This window comes from Hippocampus zosterae, chromosome 8, assembly GCF_025434085.1.
Source record: "Hippocampus zosterae strain Florida chromosome 8, ASM2543408v3, whole genome shotgun sequence".
Classification (NCBI taxonomy): Eukaryota; Metazoa; Chordata; class Actinopteri; order Syngnathiformes; family Syngnathidae; genus Hippocampus; species Hippocampus zosterae.
In genome coordinates this window covers 22,834,079-22,854,525 of record NC_067458.1, presented here as the reverse complement: position 1 = coordinate 22,854,525, position 20,447 = coordinate 22,834,079, and the positions used below count along the sequence as shown (strand labels likewise).

The following is a 20,447-nucleotide window of genomic DNA, read 5'->3' as shown; positions in this document are numbered from 1 at the left end:
CTCACACCTAGGGACAATTTAGAGTGTTCAATCAGCCTGCCACGCATGTTTTTGGAATGTGGGAGGAAACCGGAGCACCCGGAGAAAACCCACGCAGGCCCGGGGAGAACATGCAAACTCCACACAGGGAGGCCGGAGCTGGAATCGAACCCGGTACCTCTGCACTGTGAAGCCGACGTGCTAACCACTGGACTACCGGGCCGCCTAAAAGGGAAACAATTTTGGAAAATATAATTGTGATTTTTATGCCCTTAACATTGCGATGGCGATTTATTATACAACACTATAATTTGGTTGTGTGCAGTGAGATTTTAATTTTATTATTATTAATTTTTTTAATTATTTATAATAAAATAATAATATATTTTATTTTATTATTTATATTTTTTTATTTTTTATTATATATTATTATTACTGTGTGGAGTTTGTATATTCTCCCCGGGCCTGTGTGGTTTTTTTCCGGGTGCTCCGGTTTCCTCCCACATTCCAAAAACATGCATGGCAGGCTGATTGAACACTCAAAATTGTCCCTAAGGGTGTGAGCATGAGGGTAAATGAATGAATGGTTCGTCTCTGTGTGCCCTGCGATTGGCTGGCAACCAGTTCAGGCTGACCCCCCGCCTACTGCCCCGAAGACGTCTGGGATAGGCTCCAGCACCCCCCCGCGCGAGCCTTTTGAGGATAAGCGGACGTAAAATGGATGTTTGGATTGATGGATGGAGGGTAATTGTAAAATTGAGAATCAGCGGGTTACCTGGTGTCACGCTGCTATGTGTTAAATTCCTTCAAGGAATGAATCATTTCCAAAACCAATCTCTCCAAACAACAACATGACAATGCCCCAGTGGGCCAAAGTCACAAGAAACAACACGTGTCTCATGCCCGCCCAGGGCAGTTGTTCCACAGAGCCACTTTCGAGGCGCACCCTAACATAAGCGAGAATCAAGCAGCAGATTAGAGGTTATTCTGGGACCCTGTGCAATGAGAAGTTCACGGGGGTCGGGGGGGGGGGGGGGGGGTAGCAGGAGAAGTCTCACCTTGTCGGGTGAAACTTCACACCCGGTCTCCAGGCGACCTTGGGTGAGAAGGCGACTCGAGTCTATGAGACGGAATGGATTCCACAGTCAGGACCGCTGTTAACGTGCCGGCGAGAAATTGCGATGGGTGAGCGTCTTAAGTTATTTTTTTTTTCTTCTTTTTACCGCTGACATCTTAACGCACACGAATCATCGCGTCGGTGAGACGCAAACGATACGGCAAAGTGACAGGTTCGCATCCACTCGCGAAATCCCGACGGATTCTCGACTTGTGCGGACCTGACGAAAGTAAGGCAATTACAACAGGATACTAAAGTGATCCTTGGGGGGGGCCTAGCAGGTGCCCGCAACCACGTCAGCGACCCCTGATTTGGAATGTTTCCCCTCCCCTAAAGTATGAATGAGTTTTTATAGCAACAAATATATCAAACACTGTTACAATGATGATAAATATTGACATGGATTCCTGGATATAAGAGTAAACGTGAACCGGAAAAGATTCATACAAACTACACCATTATGTTGTTTTTTTTTGGGGGGGGGGGGGGGTTGGGGGGGCAGTCTGTCACCCAAATCTATTTGTGTGTCACTGGGTGATTGAGAGCCATTCATTTTGTGCACGGTGTCGCTTTATTCACCTAGGTAGACGTGCACTTGTTTACGGAGCCTGCCACATCAAATATGGCGGATATATTAATACAGGGGTGTCCAAACTTTTTGCCAAGGGGGCCAGATTTTATGTGGTAAAATGTCGGGGGGCCGACCTTGGCTGACATTCTTTACATTGAACAACAATATTGTTCAACAAATTTTAGTAAGCCAGTCTGTTTCACATTTCCATTTTTATTTTAATTTCAACAATCTTAAGAATTTTTTTTGGTTCATTTGAAACAGGTATATCACATGCAACTGCTTATTCACTTGACTTTTTCTTAAACAGAAGTCTCCTGAGTGCAAATTGATTGATTTGAAACATAAAATGTATCACCATGACTTTTCAATAGTCACAAAACCTTTGACTCGAACAACAGGGAAATGAACAAGCAATACACATATCCACAACTGCAAGGATCATTTGAAATATGACATATCAGTCAATATAAACACGGAGTGATGTCTTGTTAACTCGTGAGTGATGCCCTCTAGTGTCAAAATGCTATTACTCATTTAGTGAATGCTATTACTCATTTAGCCACTAGAGGGAAGCAGTACTCTATGAAACATCACTCCCCAGTCTACGAGACCTCAGTCAATGCAACACGTGTTCCATTGCGCCCAACCTGCGGGCCAGACGGCACTGATATTATGACAGGGGCCGAGGGCCGGATGAAATTCGACCGCGGGCCGGATTTGGCCCGCGGGCCGGACTTTGGACATGCCTGTATTAATATAAATATATATAGTCCAGGCGGCCCGGTAGTCCAGTGGTTAGCACGTCGGCTTCACAGTGCAGAGGTATCGGGTTCGATTCCAGCTCCGGCCTCCCTGTGTGGAGTTTGCATGTTCTCCCCGGGCCTGCGTGGGTTTTCTCCGGGTGCTCCGGTTTCCTCCCACATTCCAAAAACATGCGTGGCAGGCTGATTGAACACTCTGAATTGTCCCTAGGTGTGAGTATGAGCGTGGATGGTTGTTCGTCTATGTGTGCCCTGCAATTGGCTGGCAACCGATTCAGGGTGTCCCCCGCCGACTTGCCCGGAGACGGCTGGGATGGGCTCCAGCGCCCCCCGCGACCCTAGTGAGGATCAAGCAGCTCGGAAGATGAATGAATGAATATTATATATATATATACATATACATATATATATATTTTTTTCAAATAATCAGTTAACGGGATTGCTTTCCGCCAAACATCTAAATCATCATTGGCCTCCAAAACTCCATATTGGTCGGGCCCCAATGTAAACTGTCTTCCATTTGGAGTCCAAGTGAAGCATGGAAGCACTCACTCACTCCTTGGACGTTAAAGTCATGATGACATCAGGGTTCGCTCTGATTTCCTTTTTTTTTAAGCAACAAATTCTTTCTATTTCCTCCTGTAGACATGAGGAGGAGTTCAAGTAAAGCTTTGGGGGTGGGTGGGGGGGTTCCAAGATAGTGGGGGGGTCGTTAAAAGAGTCAGCGTTACAAAGCGGCTGCGTCATGAGTCAGCAGCCGGTCATCTGCTATGACTTCATTCGGCTGCTCCACTTCTCACTGCTTGAGGCCATGTGCTCGTACAGTAACAACACATGGCTGTCGTCTGTGTGGAAGCAAATGTGGGGGATGAAGAAAGAATGAGGAGGAGGGGGGGGGGGACTGAGTCTTCCAAACGCTCCCGGTGAATAAATGTTTTTTTTCAAACCTAATTAAACTCACTGAAGTGCAGCCTGCTTCGGGGGGATCTAACTCCGGTGGCATTTTCCGGGAAGGATGTGTTCATAAGGTCATCCTCACTTCAATGGGCTCAATGGACACGAGGCAGAGATGATAACGGACCCCCCCGTCAGTCATCCATCGCCTCCTCTCACGTGTTGTTTGGGTTGCATTTAGCGTAATGGCACGGAAGAGCGTCAGGCTCAAGGAAAATGGCTACCTGAGTGCATTATAATTGAGCAAGCTGGATTTTCTGTCTGCTTTGCAAGCTGTCATCAAAACAACCAGAGAAAAGACCACACGCATTCGAAACGTTGAACAGACCAGTCAACTAGTCGAATTTACGATCCAAAAAAAAAGAAATGAGTCACTTTAGTCTCCTCCATTGATTCAAATGTCTTCTATTTGCTGCAAACGTTCCATTGTCATAGTATGCTTTTATTTTGAAGGCCTGACGTCACAGAAAAGCTCACCCTGGCTACCAAAGGTTTTGTCGGAATAAATTAAATAAAAATAAATGGATTACATTCCATAATCATGGAATTATATTGTATGGAATAATAATAATTACATTAAGTGGACAAGGAGCTGTTTTGCCGAATTAGGAATCGAATGGGGAATGACAAAAACACAAATCTTGCGCAATAAATGGGGGCGGGGGATTTACGAAGGGACGCCAATTCCCCATATGTACGCCAATGATGGATATGTCATCATTACACAATAGGAAACCATTTCACAAAGCGTAGCTGTCAGAATGCAGCATTCTCTGGGGAGGGGGTGATGGAAAAATGTATCCGATTCTTACCTAAGTGGCTGACGTCATTTTGTGTCTGACGAAGGACTGATTAGACTGTGGCTACGTTTGTGGTGGGGGGAACTTTTTCTTGTTTGAACAACCAATGTTGACGCTGCTTTTGCTGCATAGTGGTGGTTGTCTCCTCTTACAAGAAAATGCATCACCCTTGAGCTTATTCAGCTCTCCTTGACCTTATTGAAGGAAAATGGACTCGAACAAAGTGTCTCTTTCTAAGTTCCAATCCACTCGCTCATTTTGGGTTTAGCACAGAGCATCCCAGGGAACATAAGAACTATAATGTGTTAAATAGTACTAATTGAAGTAAAGTCCAACTCGGGTCATGAGGGAACGAGCTGCTGCAAATACATCATGTTTGGTTATCATTACTGGCTACTTTCTTAGAGGAAAATTGAGATAAAAGCCACTCCGAAGTTGTCATTTATCCCAAGAAATGTCCACAGACATGCTGGTCGATGGGCTCATAGTTCTTTGCTGCCCTCTAGCGGCCACTACGTGGTCGTGCCGATAGATAGGCAGAGAGACAGCTAGCAAGACAGCTAGCTAGATAGCTTGCTAGATAGCTTGCTAGATAGATAGATAGATAGATAGATAGATAGATAGATAGATAGATAGATAGATAGATAGATAGATAGATAGATAGATAGATAGATAGATAGATAGATAGATAGATAGATAGATAGATAGATAGATAGATAGATAGATAGATAGATAGATAGATAGATAGATAGATAGATAGATAGATAGATAGATAGAAAATTGAGATAAAAGCCACTCTGAAGTCGTCATTTATCCCAAGAAATGTCCACAGACATGCTGGTCGATGGGCTCATAGTTCTTTGCTGCCCTCTAGCGGCCACTACGTGGACGTGCAGATAGATAGATAGGTAGCGAGACAGCTAGCTACCTAGCTAGCTAGATAGATAGAGCATTTCCTTTTCACGGACATACGATGTCGTATGTTTTGGACCACGACTGTAAAATACATTATTTCCAAGTCATGAAGCTATATCAGTAAACTCCTTTCAAATGTTGTCACATAATAATTAGGGCAGAATTAAAACATCTTGTTTGGGGTCAGGGGGCAGCTACAATGACGGTTTCATTTCCATAGATAGCAGTTGGGCAAATGATGCGGTATGCTTTGGGTCACGGGAGGGGACGTTCCATATCCAGATGGATGTTGCGCATACTGTGTGATGTAATAAGATTTGAGTCATGAGCTGTTCCTTTCCAGATAGAGAGCGAGGTGATGTACATGATGTGGCATGCATGCATGATGTTGGATCGCAAGGTCTTCTTTTCTATAGTTAAATAGATGGGGTACAAAAATCTAAATACTACAAAAATCAGGTTATATGATTCGTGCTCAATACTTCGGCTCACATGGGGAAAAAGTAGGTTCAAACGAAAACCAAATCTTCCAAATTACATATTTGAGTTTTCGCAAGTTACCCTCTATGGTGATGTCATATAAGACCCATGAGCCGCATGTTGCCCACCACTGCACTTGCAAGATATTCCAGAATTCTGAATGAGTGAGCAACATGGAAAAGAATTGCACAATTTTAATGAGCGTGTGTGTGTGTGTGTGTGTGGTGGGATTACGTGTCTGGAAACAAGAGTGCAGTGTATTTTTAGCGTGCCGTGAATAACTAAGGTGTGGGGGCAGGACGGTTCATGTGTGTGCGTTTATATGAGTAAGTGTGTCCTCTCAAGTGGAATACCACACAGACATTAAATTAGACCTGTCCCTACGTCAACTGGATCCAGTACTGACGGTACTGTACCGCATTCACAGAGAAAGTGAAAGTCGAGCGAGCCCGTAGACACGAGCACGTTCTGGCTCGGCCTTATCGCCGATGGACAGCGCCGCGTTGAGTCTGTACTGTTTCACTGACATCTGCACGCAGGCTCGGCCCGTCTGAAGAGCGTCTGCCGACACGTTCTGATGTCATTTCATGGTGACTTCAGCCCAATTAAGGTCCCAGTGGCCGTTATGTGAGCTACACATGCAAAATCTAATCCCTCGCCTCTTACCAAACAACGAACTCACATTGAATTGCTTGCCAAATGGTGAAAAAGGCATTTAACACGACTGCTTTCCTTTTTGACAAATAGCGAACAAAGGAATTTTCTCAAGCCCCCCTTCAGACCCAGGGAGAGAACCCGTGATTAATTGTCCTGTACTGCTTTGCTTCTTGCCAAATAATGGACCCTCATTAATCTGCTTCCCAAACAGTGATGCACACATTCAATTGCTTGCCAAATACCGAACCCCAGTAAAACTGCACTGCCTTGCTTCTTGTCAAATATTCATTCATTCATTCATTCATTCATCTTCCGTACCGCTTGATCCTCACTAGGGTCACGGGGCGTACTGGAGCCCATCCCAGCCGTCTCCGGGCAGTAGGCGGGGGACACCCTGAATCGGTTGCCAGCCAATCGCAGTCTTGTCAAATAATGAAGGCACATTCAACTCCTTGCAAAATAGTGAACCCACAATTGAGAATATTGCTTTGCTTCCTGCCAAATAATGGACCCTCATTAATCTGCTTCCCAAATAGTGATGCACACATTCAATTGCTTGCCAAATACCGAACCCCAGTAAAACTGCACTGCCTTGCTTCTTGTCAAATAACGAAGGCACATTCAACTCCTTGCAAAATAGTGAACCCGCAATTGAGTATATTGCTTTGCTTCCTGCCAAATAATGAACCTGCATTGAAATGAACCTCACACACAAAATCACACCGTCCCTTGCTAAATAGTCAACTCACATTCAACTTCATTGACCTTTCAACTGAACGTTTTTTTTTCAAATTGCCAAATAGTGAACTGAAAATTTAGCTAACAGTGAATCTTTGCCAAATAATGAACCCGCAGTTATTATCCATTGTACATCAGGGGGAAAAAAATAAGTGATGAACTGTTGTACCTGATGAGTGGCAGTGGGTTTCCACTGACTCTGCATTCCAGACGAATGGGGCTGCCCTCCGCCACCTCCTGACTTTTCAGCTTCTGCACGAAGCACGGCGGCGCCAAGGGTGCCGATGGGGCCGGCGCACCCCCAGCAGGTTGCTGCTCGGGAGCGACCGGCGCCCCCTCCGGAGGTCCCGCTTGCTGCGTCTGCTCCGTCTGGCGGGTGGTGACGGGCACGGCCGGGGTCCCTTGAGGGCCCGGCCGCTGGTTCCCGGGTGACAGATATCCGCTATCGGGGGAGGACGACTCCTCCTCCCCACCATGCTCCAGGTGAGAGGAACCTTTAAAAATGGATGACAGCTCCTCGATGAAGGTAGCAGCGCGGCTGCAGAAGTCCGAGGCCGAAGACGCGCGGTCGTTTAGCTCCAAGCCTTCGTGAAGGAGTCGAGGTTTATCCTGCTTGTAGACCGGCGGCACCGGCTTGAGGCGGCTCAACTTATCAGGTGAGGACCCATCCGCCTGACGAAGAGGCGCAGTGGTGTCATCCGTGTTGGAGGTTTTGATTTCCTGGACAACTTCACTGTCGTTCAAAGGAGTCTGTTGGGGGTCCAAATGCTGATTCTCTGCCGTTTCCTCGAAAGCCTCCCAGGCCAGGTCCAGACTGCGGTTGATCTCATCGGCGCTCAGGAAGGCAGTGAGGTCGGCGCAGTCCCCGTCGCCAGCGTCAGGCTCAGTCAGGAGTCCGGCATCCCCCTCTAGGGCGGCGGCGGCGGCGGCAGCACCTTCCGCAGAGTCCTTGAGCAGCACCGAGATCGGGGGGAGTGGCTGGTTCCAACTCCCGTCCTGCATCCTGCAAAACACCAAGTCTTTTAGATTTGAAAGTTATTATCGGCCCAAACCGTTCAAATTTATCGACCATTTGCAGAATTTTCAAATACAGTATATTCTACTGCCGACTGGTGGCCATTGGTAAAGCCTTTGGGCTGAAGTTGTTTGATGATCTTCTGAGTGAGTCCAGTAAGAAGTCTACTGGAGTTAGACGCACGGAACAAGCAACACTTCAGTCTGGAGATGTTTGTTTCAGTTGCTAAAAGGCTGTTTGAGTGATTTATTTGATCTGGCTGCTAAAAGCCAAGTTCAAGTCCATCACCATCCCAAAATGTCAGACTTTGTCTTTGGTTTTTGGAAACATTACTTATTATAGCTGTGTGTCATCTTTTTAGCCAACATTAGCCTTCTGAAGATTTTGACTCATGGCTAAGATACTCAGACTGAACTGAAGGGGTCCAAGAACTGAACTAAGAGCGTTTCTACCACTATAGCTAACTAGCTAGCTAGCTAGCTAGCTCAGTAGACCCCAAAATCCTTCTTTCCTAGCTCGCAGCTAACTAGCTAGCTAGCTCAATAGACCCCAAAATCCTTCTTTCCTAGCTCGCAGCTAACTAGCTAGCTAGCTAGCTGGCTCAAGAGACCCCAAAATCCTTCTTTCCTAGCTCGCCACAATTTACAGAGCATCTTGGTGCCGTTATTTAGATTCCCAAGTCTCCTGCCTGACAGCCGAAAGGAGCTTCAGACGCTTGTTAGCTTGCGATGGGCTAGCGCCGCTCATCATGGTGTGGAAAGCCCCGTGACAACCCAAGTGGGATTTGTTCACAACACCGGAGGCTTTAAGCAGAAATTCTTTGTGGCTCAAACACTTCGGGATGTGCAGGCATAAGAATGATGCTAGCAATGTAGCATCCATCTTGCGTGGTTTCCCTCTCAAGGGCTACAGCAGATTTCTAAATCCTAAATTTTATTTTAATGTGAACTTCACACAAGGAAATACAAACGTCTAGGCCAGGGGGGTACAATTAATCTTGCAAAGGGGCCACATCAGACACCGGAACACTGACCGAGGGCGAACATGCTAACCTCAACAAAGTGTCACAAGCCATTATTTTGAAAAGCATATTCTTTTGATAATATTTTTTTATATATAAATATATTTCATGGAGCTTTTTGGCAACTGTTCGAACGCGTGGGCTGTTACGAAACAACATTGTACGTATCGCTACGTGCTCTGAGGCCTCATGGCGTCCCAAAGAGCAGCTGCTGTTATTTTTAAACGGGGCCGTGCTACAGGCACCCCGACGCCCGCCTCGGACGACGAGCCGAGCCAGCAGAGGGGTCCTTCAATATCCCGTGAAAAGTAAAGAGCGGATGATGTTTATGAAGCCAGAATGCAAATAGCTCTTAAACGCCGGATCCCAAGATGCAAGACAACATTAAATATGAACGTGGAAACTTCGTTCATATTTAACGTCGGGTCTCTTGTGAAGTATTTGAAATGGGATAAAACTGTCTTGTGTATGAGAAGTAAACAGCCTGGAAATACAGGTCAGTTCCCACAGGAAGTAAAAAAAGGACACTTTGGAAATATTTGGAATTGTCAACTTTCCGCGGGAATTTAACGGGAAGGTATAATATACAAAAATGAGTCTAAACATTGAGCTTTTGTCAAAAGCCGACATTCTTGTAAAGTACTTCTCCTTAACCGTCCACATTTTCCATACCTGAATTGGGCCCATAAAATGGCCCGCAAGGCGCCCACCTGAAAATTCCAGGATTTTTGCAAACCTATTCTATTCCTGACCATTTCACATGGGATCAAATAATAGCGATGACAACTCATTGATTATCAAATCGAGAATTATATTTCATAATCTATGAATCTCAGTTTCAAAATACACAACAGCGGTATCAATATCTTGTATTAAAATATCGTAGCATGAATTGCCCTTTTTTCCATAATACTAAAAAAATGCCTGATCAAAGTATTATTAAACATTAATAACCACGATATAACCCACACTTGCCTTCAAGTGAGCTTCTCGTCCAGAGTTCCTTCTTTTCTTGCCTTTTCTCTTTACAGTTTCGCCTCAAGAATGAGCCCAAGAAGGAAGAAGCGTCACCGTCCTTATTGGTCCGTAAGGGAGATAGCGGGACCACCTCTCGGGTTCGGGGTCCGATGTGCCTCTGAGGTCCCCGGCTGGGGCTGCTTGCTGAATGTGTGTGTGTGCGTTCGTGTGTGTGTGTGTGTGTGTTGGTGGGGGGCTAAATTTGGCTCCCCTGACTCAGGTTTCATAGCCGGACTCCTGTCAAGGGGGGAGAGCGGCGTTAAGGTATTGCCCCTGACAGATGATTACAATGTGTCACACAAAGAAAACACAAGTGGTGTGCTTGCATCATCAGACAAGTGAGTACACAATTTAAGTGATGACCCCCGGGGGGGGGGGGGGGGGGGGGATGTAATTGCCCATCTTAGTCCAGTTCAGTGAGCCACAGTTCCAGCAGAGGGGTTTTCTCCGCTTGGCTGCGGGGCAACCGTGCCCATATGAGGAGCATCTTAGGCCCTCAGTAAGGCAACTTTTGGAGCGCGTCCAGCGATCGCAGAGCTCAGGACAGCAACTCAAGAGCCTCACTTTTCATCTATTTGTGGAGCCCTCCTATCGCATTTGGTGCCCTGCCTCAACTATTCCCGGTTCCTCGTCAATCTACTGATTATAGTCGAGTGGGCCCGTGACAAACCCCAGGAGGAATTTCCACTGTTAAACACGCAGCCAAAAACGCGCGTACTCGTCATCACGCCGCAAATCGTCTTGTGTATCATTTTAAAATAGCCGCATGATTTCATGGCGACTGTTAAAGACGATGGCCTAGTTTTTCTGTGTGGGTGTCAGAATAGTGCTACAATATTTCTATTCTTACACGACATATCGACAGCATGACTCCCCATGCGTCACAGATTGTCTTGAGATGACACACATGTACGCAAGAGTTTTCCGGTGAAATTTCAGGAGGAACCTAAAATAACAAATAACAACAATAATAATAATTAAATGATAATAAAATAAAAAATAACAATAATAATAATAATAATTAAATGATGTGAAAGACAATTGTAAATAGCACTGCGATTTATCCATTTTGTGTTTATATTGCACTTAATTGAACTGTGTTTGTTGTTTTTTTTTTCTTATTTCTTCTTTCTACCTACATTCTTGCTGCTGGAGGCTGTAAATTTCCCCAGTGTGGGACAAATAAAAGATATCTTATCTTATCTTAAAATGTACATGTGAACCTTTGAACCATGTTAAGTCAATTCATGGATTTTTTTTTCCCCCCAGATACATCATACATTGAAAAATATCACTCTGTGATATCATACTTGATTAAAAACATACAGTAAGATTAAGTTATATGAATCATTTGAACCATTTTTTTCACCCCCGCAGCTCCTACTGGTATATATACAACTTGGCCACCGGGGGGCAGTATAATACACCCATGAGGATAGACAGAACATTCCTAGGTAAGTGTAGCACTAGTGGCTCTTTGCAGAGCATTAAGAATTTATGCCCGAGTTATCCTGACATTGTCTGTCTAGATGTCCTACGCCAACATTTGTGTCCAAACAGCCTGCTGAAAAATGGCTAGGATCTAAAAAAAAAAAAAACTTTGGGACATTGAAAAATATCACTCTGTGATATCATACTTGATTAAAAACATACAGTAAGATTGTTATATTAATAGACTTGATCATTTGTACCATTTTTTTTCACCCCCGCTGCTCCTCCTGGTATATATACGACTTGGCCACCAGGGGGCAGTATAATACACCCATGAGGATAGACATAACATTCCCAGGTAAGTGTAGCACTGGTGGCTCTTTGCAGAGCATTAAGAATTTATGCCCGAGTTATCCTGACATTGTCTGTCTAGATGTTCTACGCCAACATTTGTGTCCAAACAGCCGCTGAACAATGGCTAGGATCTAAAAAAAAAAAAACTTTGGGACACTTGAATACCAAAGCACCACTGTATTTAATACTGTACTGTCATTATTCGAGTGCAGGTTCAAAACAATCGTTCCCATTAAAAAATAATAATAATTGAATTATAAAGAAAAAATGCAAAGTGAATTAATTCTGGATTGAAACCTTTATTTTAAAACGGCAAAAGCCACTTTTCAAGTCACATTCTAACTCTCCTAGAGGTCATAAAAGAGACGTCAACCGCTGCGAAGTAATCCTAAAATTGCGTAAAACTACTCGGCCGGTCTGACAAGACAAATGTCACATGGTGTGAGATGCTGTCACAAAGTGATGGATATGAACGCATATTGTATATCGACAAAAAAAGCAAAGCCACAATCAATCATGTCGTGTTTGGCCCGTTGCTAAAGGGGGAACGACTATAGAAAATGTACCTTCGAATTGCCAGCAGATCTTTGAGCGAGCGCCGTTCATTCTCAGTGTTTACAGAAGCGTTTGATTGCCGTGTAAATCGTTCCTTTACTTGAGTTCGAGTTAGTCCAGTCAAAGGATAAGGCTTTAAATTAAATTCTTTACAGTCATTTTTTTTATTAAAATTGTCCAAATCCTCGCAATGTCAACCTCTCAATGGTAAATATTCTAAAAAAAAAAAAAATTGTATGCCTTCATGAAAGTGGATTGATTAGACTGGACAACTGCCCCCCCCCCCACGTGTCAAAGATGTATTCATGGTTTTTGTGTAATTTGGGGCTGCTGAGTGCTAAAATATCATCTTTGTCTAATGAAATGAAAATGATATTTTTGACAATTAGTGCTAATTCATGCGTTTTGTGTTACGAAATGTTCGTTGGTGGGTCCTAAAGTCTGTGATTGGCTGGCAACCGGTTCAGGGTGTCCCCCGCCTACTGCCCGAAGACAGCTGGGATAGGCTCCAGCACCCCCCCCCCCTTTTGTTCCCTGCTAATCTTGCCCAACTTTATGAATTTTTGCTTGATTTTCACATGAAGCATGAGTTGCATACAGAAGGCTCTCTGTGATAATGATTGCCCCCCCCCAAAAAAAAATGAGCACCAAAATGCACAAACAAGTGCGGAGAGTGTCAGAGACGCTTTTTAAGACATATGTGAGCCGTTTGAAATTGTTGAGAAAAAAAAAATATGGATAACGTCCTTTTTAACGCATTCACTGCCACTGACGACTATAGACGTCAAAGATTGATTTTTTTTCCTGGGTTGGCAGCGAATGTGTTACAGTCCCGCGGAGCTTTTACTGCTTTTTTTTCTGCCCGATACACACGTGACTATTAACTTGTGTCTTAAAGGTGAACCTTTTGTGACAGACGTCGCAGCTGAAGAGTCTCTCGCCGGTGTGCGTCCTCATGTGCATGGTGACGTACGCTTTGGTGGAGAAGCCTTTATTGCACACGGGGCAGGTGAAGGGTTTCTCCCCGGTGTGCGTCCTCATGTGCGTCCGGACGTCCCGCTTGCAGAAGAAGCAGCGGCCGCAAACCTCGCAGCTGAAGGGTTTCTCCCCCGTGTGCGTCCTCATGTGCGTCTTCAAGTGAGCTTTGGTGAAGAAGCGTTTGGCGCAGACGGTGCAGCTGAAGGGCTTGTCGGCAAAGTGGCGCTTCATGTGGATCTTCAAGTACTGCTTGAGCGTGAAGGTCTCGCCGCAGACGGTGCAGCCGAAGGGCTTCTGGCCCGAGTGCGTCTCCACGTGCGTCTTCATGTCGGACTTGGTGGAGAAGCTTTTGGAGCACACTGCGCAGCTGAAGGGTTTCTCTCCGGTGTGCGTGCGCATGTGGCGCTTCAGCGTCCCCTTCAGGCTGAAGGTTTTGCCGCACTCGGCGCAGATGAACTGCGCGTTGTCGGCGGGCTGCGGCGGGTCACCTATGGGGGTCTTGGGTGTCGGGTCCGTCTCGGAGGAGTGCGGCGCGGGCGGGGGCGCGGCCGCTTGTGATGATGCGCCGCAGTGCTCGCCGTCGCCGTGCGCTTCCAATTCGGCTTTGGCGGCGAATGCTTTGGAGCAAGCCGAGCAAGCGAACGGTTTTTCCAGAGAGTGCGTCCTCATGTGAATCATCAAGTATTTCTTCACCGGGAATTTTTTTGCGCAGACGTCGCAGTTGAAGGGCTTCTCGCCCGTGTGTTTGGCCTGCATGTGCACCTTCAAATCGGACTTCCTGGTGAAGCTCTTGCTGCAAAACGAACACACAAACGGTTTCTCCCCGCTGTGTGTTCTCAGGTGTCTGTTCAAATTCCCCCTCTGGACAAACGTTTTGCCGCATTCTGCGCAGATTAACGGGCCGTTGTCACCTTTGGGGTCCGATGGCTCTTTGGCGTCGTCGCTGAGTTCGGTGTCGGAAGAGGCGGAGATGTCGTCGCCCACGTCCGCTTTGGCTTCGATTTCCCAACTCGCGCCGCTTCGGTTCTCCTCTCCGCGTCCATGAGGCGCACTGTCGTCCTCGCGCTTGACACCATAGCTGCTCCACTCATCCTCATCCTCGTTTTCTTCTTTAACATGAAGGGTCTCTGTTGGCTCCTCCTGCTGCTCGGAGGGAACCTCTTCTTCACTCTCCACCAACACTTGCTGGATGTCTAAAAGACAGAAGGAACACGTATAAACATTGCGCAGGGCTTTTATTCTCGGAATGACAAATTGGAATGCAACTCCTTGGTCGAACTCTTTGAGTTTGAGCCATGCTTTCGATACAGTCAAGCACAAGATGTCAAACTCGAGGCCCGGGGGCCAGATCTGGCCCGCGAAAGCAAACCAAGCATGTCAAGTTCCATGAAGCTTGCTAAAGTCCGAACCTAAATTTCACATTGTCGAATGTAATCCACAATAACGGTCATTATTCTTGACTTTTGATTTTAAAACGGATTATCCATCAATTTGTTGTGCGCTGTGTACGTAATATGTAGAGGCGATGAAACATTCATATGGTTTCCCAAAATTCATAACAGTCCTCCGAGGGAAACCGTAACTACAATGTGGCCCATGACAAAAATGAGTTGGACACCCCCGCAGGAAAGGATGCAACTGTTTAAACTTAGATGTAGATTTGATCAGCCTATATTAGCTATTGTAAAATCGTCAACAAATGGCCGATTTCTGTAGTTTTATTTAAAAACAAACTGCCACATTATAACCTAAGACAAATATAACGTCATTCAAACAGTCACGCCAGGCGAGTGAAAATTTGCTTCAGAGAGACTTTTAATTTCAGTAGTTTCTTGATTGTCACGATGGTGACGTCAGTTAAAGCAATAAAATTACCGCAATGCAGACACGCAAGCCAAAGTTGTGGCCGCAGGGGGCGACACCAACTATTAAGTCGGGAAAAAGTCGGTGCGGCGTGTATTTCTTATCGGACATGTGATCCAATCAACTCGAGAACAAACCCGACGCGTGTATTCCAACTTGTGGCTTGAGAACAGCGTCCAGTAGTTCGCGTTGTCGCTCGTTCTCCTCTTTGGTTCGACAAAGTTCCTCCTCGTAGTCTGCGATGGTTCTCTCGAAGAGTTGGAAGATCTCCTCGACGGCTACGTTTAGTCGCTGCTTCACCAGCTCTCGCAGCATCCTCACTTTGCACATTTTCACGGCCGCAAAGGGTTGATAAAGCTAGCCAACACAGCAACGTTGGGAACTTCCGCCTTTTCTTCTTCGGTGGTGAATTGACGCGGTTGAGCACGTTGCTGCCACCACTGGGGTAATCGTTGTCCTTTTTTTTAACATTTTCTTTAAATTATTTGACATTCAATTTATATTTTTGAACCGCATTTTGTTTGAGCTGAGGCCGCATTTTTTGAGTGCTCGTTGAATAATGTGGAGGTCATAATTTGTCTGTTTTTATGTCCATTTTTGGGGAATGGGCATTTTTTTTTCAACCATATTTTTGTCAGTTTTTAATCAATTCTGGGTGAGTCTTTGTTTGCTTTTTGTCATTTGTCAGATGTATTATGTGCTTTTTAACCCCGTCTTTTTTGTATTTCCATAGCGGTTTTAAATTATCTTTTTTTGTACATTCTTGTCAGTTTTATCATTTTTTTTCCATCAATTTTTTGTTTTAAGATTTGCTTGATTTTTGTGTTTTGTGAGCATGCTCTTAGGTTGTTTCATCAGCAAATAGTTTCATTGTCCACATTTAATTCATATTAGTGGTGGACAAAAATGTTGCCATTAAGTCTGAACAGAGACCCACCACACACACACAAAAGATGAACATGTCATTATTAACCACAATAACTGCATTAAAAAAAACAAAAAAAAACTTTAATTTGTTCCAGGTGGTGAGCATCATAAAACATCTGTTCGGGCAAAGTTACATCCAGTTACAAGTATAAATAGAAATTAAGTGTAAAATCACCTTTAATTAGTTCGTCTATCCATTTTCCACTGTGCTTCTCCTCGTTTGGGGCGCAGGCTACATCCTGGACTTGTCACAGGGCACATCCATGTACGGTGGAGTAAAGCATTGAATTCACGCCGACTATATGTACTGTACGTCTATTTGGAGCTGCGAATTCCCAACCCTTGTGTCGGTAATTGGCGCATTTTGTTAGGTTTTTATCTGCTGGTTTTAAAAATTGTAATTTTATGTGTTTTCATGTCTGAGGTGTGTTGCCTTTTTTTTCCATTTTTTGGATAGTTTTGACTGGACTTGTCGGATATTTGTATTTGGTGTCTGGCTTATTAAAAACAAAATGTTTTTGATTCAATTTGTATCCATTTTTGTTCAATTTTTCATCTTTTTGTTACTTTTTGGGAAATTTGGTCTCCTATCTTCTAAATAGCTTCTCTCAGTCTTTTCTCCGTTTGTCATTTTTAGAGCAATTTTGTTATGTTTGTATTTGCCTTAACTTTAAAACATATTTTTAGCTACTATTCTCCTTTTAGTCAGGTTGGGTTTGAATTCTGTCTCGTCAGGACGGAAACCCGGTCCAGGATGTAGACCACCTTTCACCCAAAGTCAGATGGGATTATCAGCAAGTCATTGTGCTACCAGCATGTTGAAAAGATTTATACGAAACACTAAAGGACTTGAAATAAGTCGACAGGTGGTCTGGCGCGCTGTTTAAAGTCCTGTGGTGCCATTATTACTGGTTTTGTATCCGGTACACACGTGACTGTAGACTTGCGTCTTGAAAGTGAATCTTTTATGACAGGCGTCGCAGCTGAAGAGCCTCTCGCCGGTGTGTGTCCTCATGTGCATGGAGACATAAGTCTTTGTGGAGAAGCCTTTATTGCACACGGGGCAGGTGAAGGGTTTCTCCCCGGTGTGCGTCCTCATGTGCGTCCTGACGTCTCGCTTGCAGAAGAAGCAGCGGCCGCACACCTCGCAGCTAAAGGGTTTCTCGCCAGTGTGTCGCTTCATGTGCGTTTTCAGGTGCGCCTTGGTGTTGAAGCGTTTGGCGCAGACGGAGCAAGCGAAAGGCTTGTCGGCAAAGTGGCGCTTCATGTGCACGCTCAGGTAGTGCTTGAGGGAGAAGGACTCGCTGCACAGCGTGCAGTTGAAGGGCTTTTCCGCCGAGTGCGTTCTCATGTGGATGGTCAAGTCGCCGTTGCGGGAGAAGCGTTTGCCGCAAACGGTGCAGCCGAAAGGTTTCTCCCCGGTGTGGATTCGCATGTGGCGGTTCAAGGTGGCCTTCTGGACGAAAGACTTGCCGCATTGGGAGCAGATGAAGCCCGTGTGGTGCGCGGCGTCACCTTTGGGGTTCTTTTTGTGGTCCGTTTCTGAAGAATGCGGCGTCGTGTCGTCCGCTTGCGATCCCCCGCATTCGGCATCCTTGGCGGTGTGCGTTTCCAATTCCTCTTTTGCGGAGAAACCCTTGCCGCACGCCGAGCAGCTAAACGGGAGGTCGGCGTTGTGCTTTCTCATGTGCGTGATCAAATATCTCTTGACGGGGAAGGTTTTGGCGCAGACGGTACATTTGAAAGGCTTGTCGCCAGTGTGCTTAACCTGTACGTGCACTTTCAGATCGGACTTGCGGGTGAAGCATTTGCCGCAGAATGAACAGCCGAAAGGTTTCTCCCCGGTGTGCGTGATCATGTGTCGGTTCAAATGTCCCTTGTGGTAGAAGGTTTTCCCACATTCAGAGCAGATGAAGTTACTATTGTCACCGTCCCCGTCGGGCCTCTTATCCGCCTCTTTGGGGTCGTCGCTGTGATCCGTATCAGAGGACTGAGACATTGCGTCGTCATCATCGTCGTCGTTGTCTACATCCGAAAGCGGAGCAAAGTTGCTCACTACTTGTGACTGAACCTGACCGGAGCTGCCGGAGGCTTTTGCGTTTTTCTCCACGTGTGTTGTCACGTGCAACGCCAGACATTCCCTACTGGAGAATCGTTTCATACAAAGCGAGCAAGCAAAAGGTTTCTCTGCCACGTGCGTCCTCATGTGGTTGATGAGTTTGTACTTATCTCGGAAGCCTTTAGCGCAAACTGAGCAGGAGTAGGGGTGCTCGCCCGTGTGGATTCGCATGTGTCGGTTCATGTGATGCTTCAAGTAGAAGGTTTTGGCACAAAAAGAGCAAGCAAAGTGTTTCTCACCCGTGTGGGTGATCATGTGGATTTTTAAGCTTCCTTTGTGCGCAAACCTTTTGCCGCATTCGGAGCACTTGAACTGTTTGTTGTCCTCGTGATGTGTTGGACTGCCTTTGGAGTTCTTTTCCAAAGCTTCCTTGGCGTGCTCGCTGTGATCCGTGTCAGATGAGTGTGACATCACGTCGTCAATATCTGACAGGGGAGCATCAGCTTCTGTGTTCTGCTCACTTTGACCACGATGAAGCTGCTGCTGAGCTTCGGCACCATCGTCTTCACTTTTCACATGCATGCCGCCAGTCAACTTGAAGGCGGTGACGTCAGCCTGGTCCTCCTCTGGCTTTTGAAGCTCTTCCCCATCCCGACTGCTCCACGCTTCCTCCTTAATGCGAGGGGGCTCTGAAGGCTCCTCCGCCTTGGAACGCCACTCCCGCCGCAAGGCCGGAGTCTCTTCTTGACTCTTGACCAACACTTGCTGGATGTCTGAAGAGAACAAGAGACATGGATTAGATGTGAGGGTTTTCTCACTCTCGTCACTTCCCCACTAGTCGACTGAAACAGTAAAAAAAAAATAATACAACAGTGTCTTGAATTACAAGGGCCTAAAATTAGGAGGTTTACCAATTACGGGTCATTGCCTGGTCTTTTTTTGCGTGTGTTTGATAAAATAATGTGCCTCGTGTAGTCATTATTCGCCTTTTACTACAATCATTCTACTTAACATTTGTATGTTACATTACTTTATTGAAAGGGGGCACCTACGCCGTTTTCTGTAGAACATTCCAAACAAGCATTCATTGTATTTTCCAAATTATGATAATTTTCGTCATTCCAGGATTTGCCTCGTTACACGTGGTGACTGGGATTGATTAATAAGATAAGATAAGATAAGATATCCTTTATTCGTCCCACACTGGGGAAATTTACAGCCTCCAGCAGCAAGAATGTATGTAGAAAGAAGAAAGGAGAAAGAGAAAAAAAACAACAAACATCTTTCAATTAAATACAATATGAACACAAATGGATAAATCGCAGTACTATTACTACTAATAAACGAGTTGATTTGAAATGTTTGTTTTCTGTTTGCTGAGAATTGTATTCGGACTTGTTCAATAAAGATTTTTTAAAAATAAATAAAAAAAACCCAAAAAACGTTGGTTTCGTGTAACCTTTCAAAATGTATGCAAGTCCCTGGATGAGGGTGACGTCACATTTCCCACGTCACTGTCAGAAATGAGCACACACTTTCCGATGCTGTCAAACCTGGTAGGGCCAGTCAAAATGGTGGCTGGCTCGCAGTGGTTGACTGCAACTAATCACGAATTAATCCCAATGCGCCATTTCAGCAAACGATACAGGCTACTTTGCAACTGACAGACACGGAAGTTTGTGATTGAATACACGAGGTGAAGTAAACCTGTTGAGTGTGCAACAGCTTGAGGCTTGAGAACAGCATCCAGTAATTCGCGTTGTCTCACGTTCTCCGCTTTGGTTCGACAAAGTTCCTCCTCGTAGTCCGCCAAGGTTTGGTCGAATAGTTTAAATATCTCTTCGATGGCCACGTTTAGTCGCTGTTTCACCAGCTCGCGCAGCACCCTCACTTTACACATTTTCCCACGGCGTTCAAATCCCGTTAGCTGTCGTCTTGTTGAGCGATGTGCGAGGCACTTCCGGCTTTTTCTTCTTCTCTGGTAATTGAGCGGCAGCGAAGGTCCACGGCGAAGCGTTCCTGCCATCTTTCGGTTTTGCTTGGGCACTATGAATTATTTTCCTTCGTTCCATGCTCCAAAAACGTTTTCTTTTTCAGATTTATGACGTTTTAAGTGTTTTGTTTAGTTTTGCTCCAGAATAAGATTTCATATTGCATTATTACGGTCAAATCGTGATACTGTATTATATGAAAACGTGAAATGCTTCCGTACGTACTTGCCTAAGTCAATTTTGAACATTTCCGGGACGGAA

General features: G+C 45.3%; 3 protein-coding genes across 5 annotated transcripts in view; 1 reads left to right on the top strand and 2 right to left on the bottom strand.

The window, feature by feature from the left end:
* The window catches only part of palld (palladin, cytoskeletal associated protein), a 44,938-nt gene extending 34,811 nt beyond the window's left edge, over positions 1-10,127 (bottom strand). For both annotated transcript variants that reach the window (XM_052073705.1, XM_052073706.1), the window contains exons 1-2: positions 9,987-10,127; positions 7,145-7,978 (exon numbers count right to left, since the gene is read on the bottom strand). In XM_052073705.1, coding sequence (XP_051929665.1) covers positions 7,145-7,977 — 833 coding nt within the window. In that variant the 5' untranslated portion in view covers position 7,978; positions 9,987-10,127. The remainder of the gene's footprint in view (positions 1-7,144; positions 7,979-9,986) is intronic.
* The window catches only part of sh3rf1 (SH3 domain containing ring finger 1), a 160,163-nt gene that overhangs the window by 79,879 nt on the left and 59,837 nt on the right, over positions 1-20,447 (top strand). The window lies entirely within an intron of this gene.
* On the bottom strand, positions 13,093-20,425 carry LOC127605878 (gastrula zinc finger protein XlCGF57.1-like). Of its 2 annotated transcripts, none has more exons than XM_052073732.1 (2): positions 19,903-20,425; positions 13,093-14,539 (listed from the first exon to the last, which is right to left on the bottom strand). In XM_052073732.1, exons 1-2 carry the CDS (start codon positions 20,219-20,221, stop codon positions 13,212-13,214), a joined length of 1,647 nt encoding a protein of 548 aa, XP_051929692.1. In that variant the 5' UTR covers positions 20,222-20,425; the 3' UTR covers positions 13,093-13,211. The 2 variants fall into 2 exon arrangements, with proteins under 2 accessions (XP_051929692.1, XP_051929691.1); XM_052073731.1 differs by lacking the exon at positions 13,093-14,539 and adding an exon at positions 16,198-18,968 and having other exon boundaries at positions 19,903-20,416.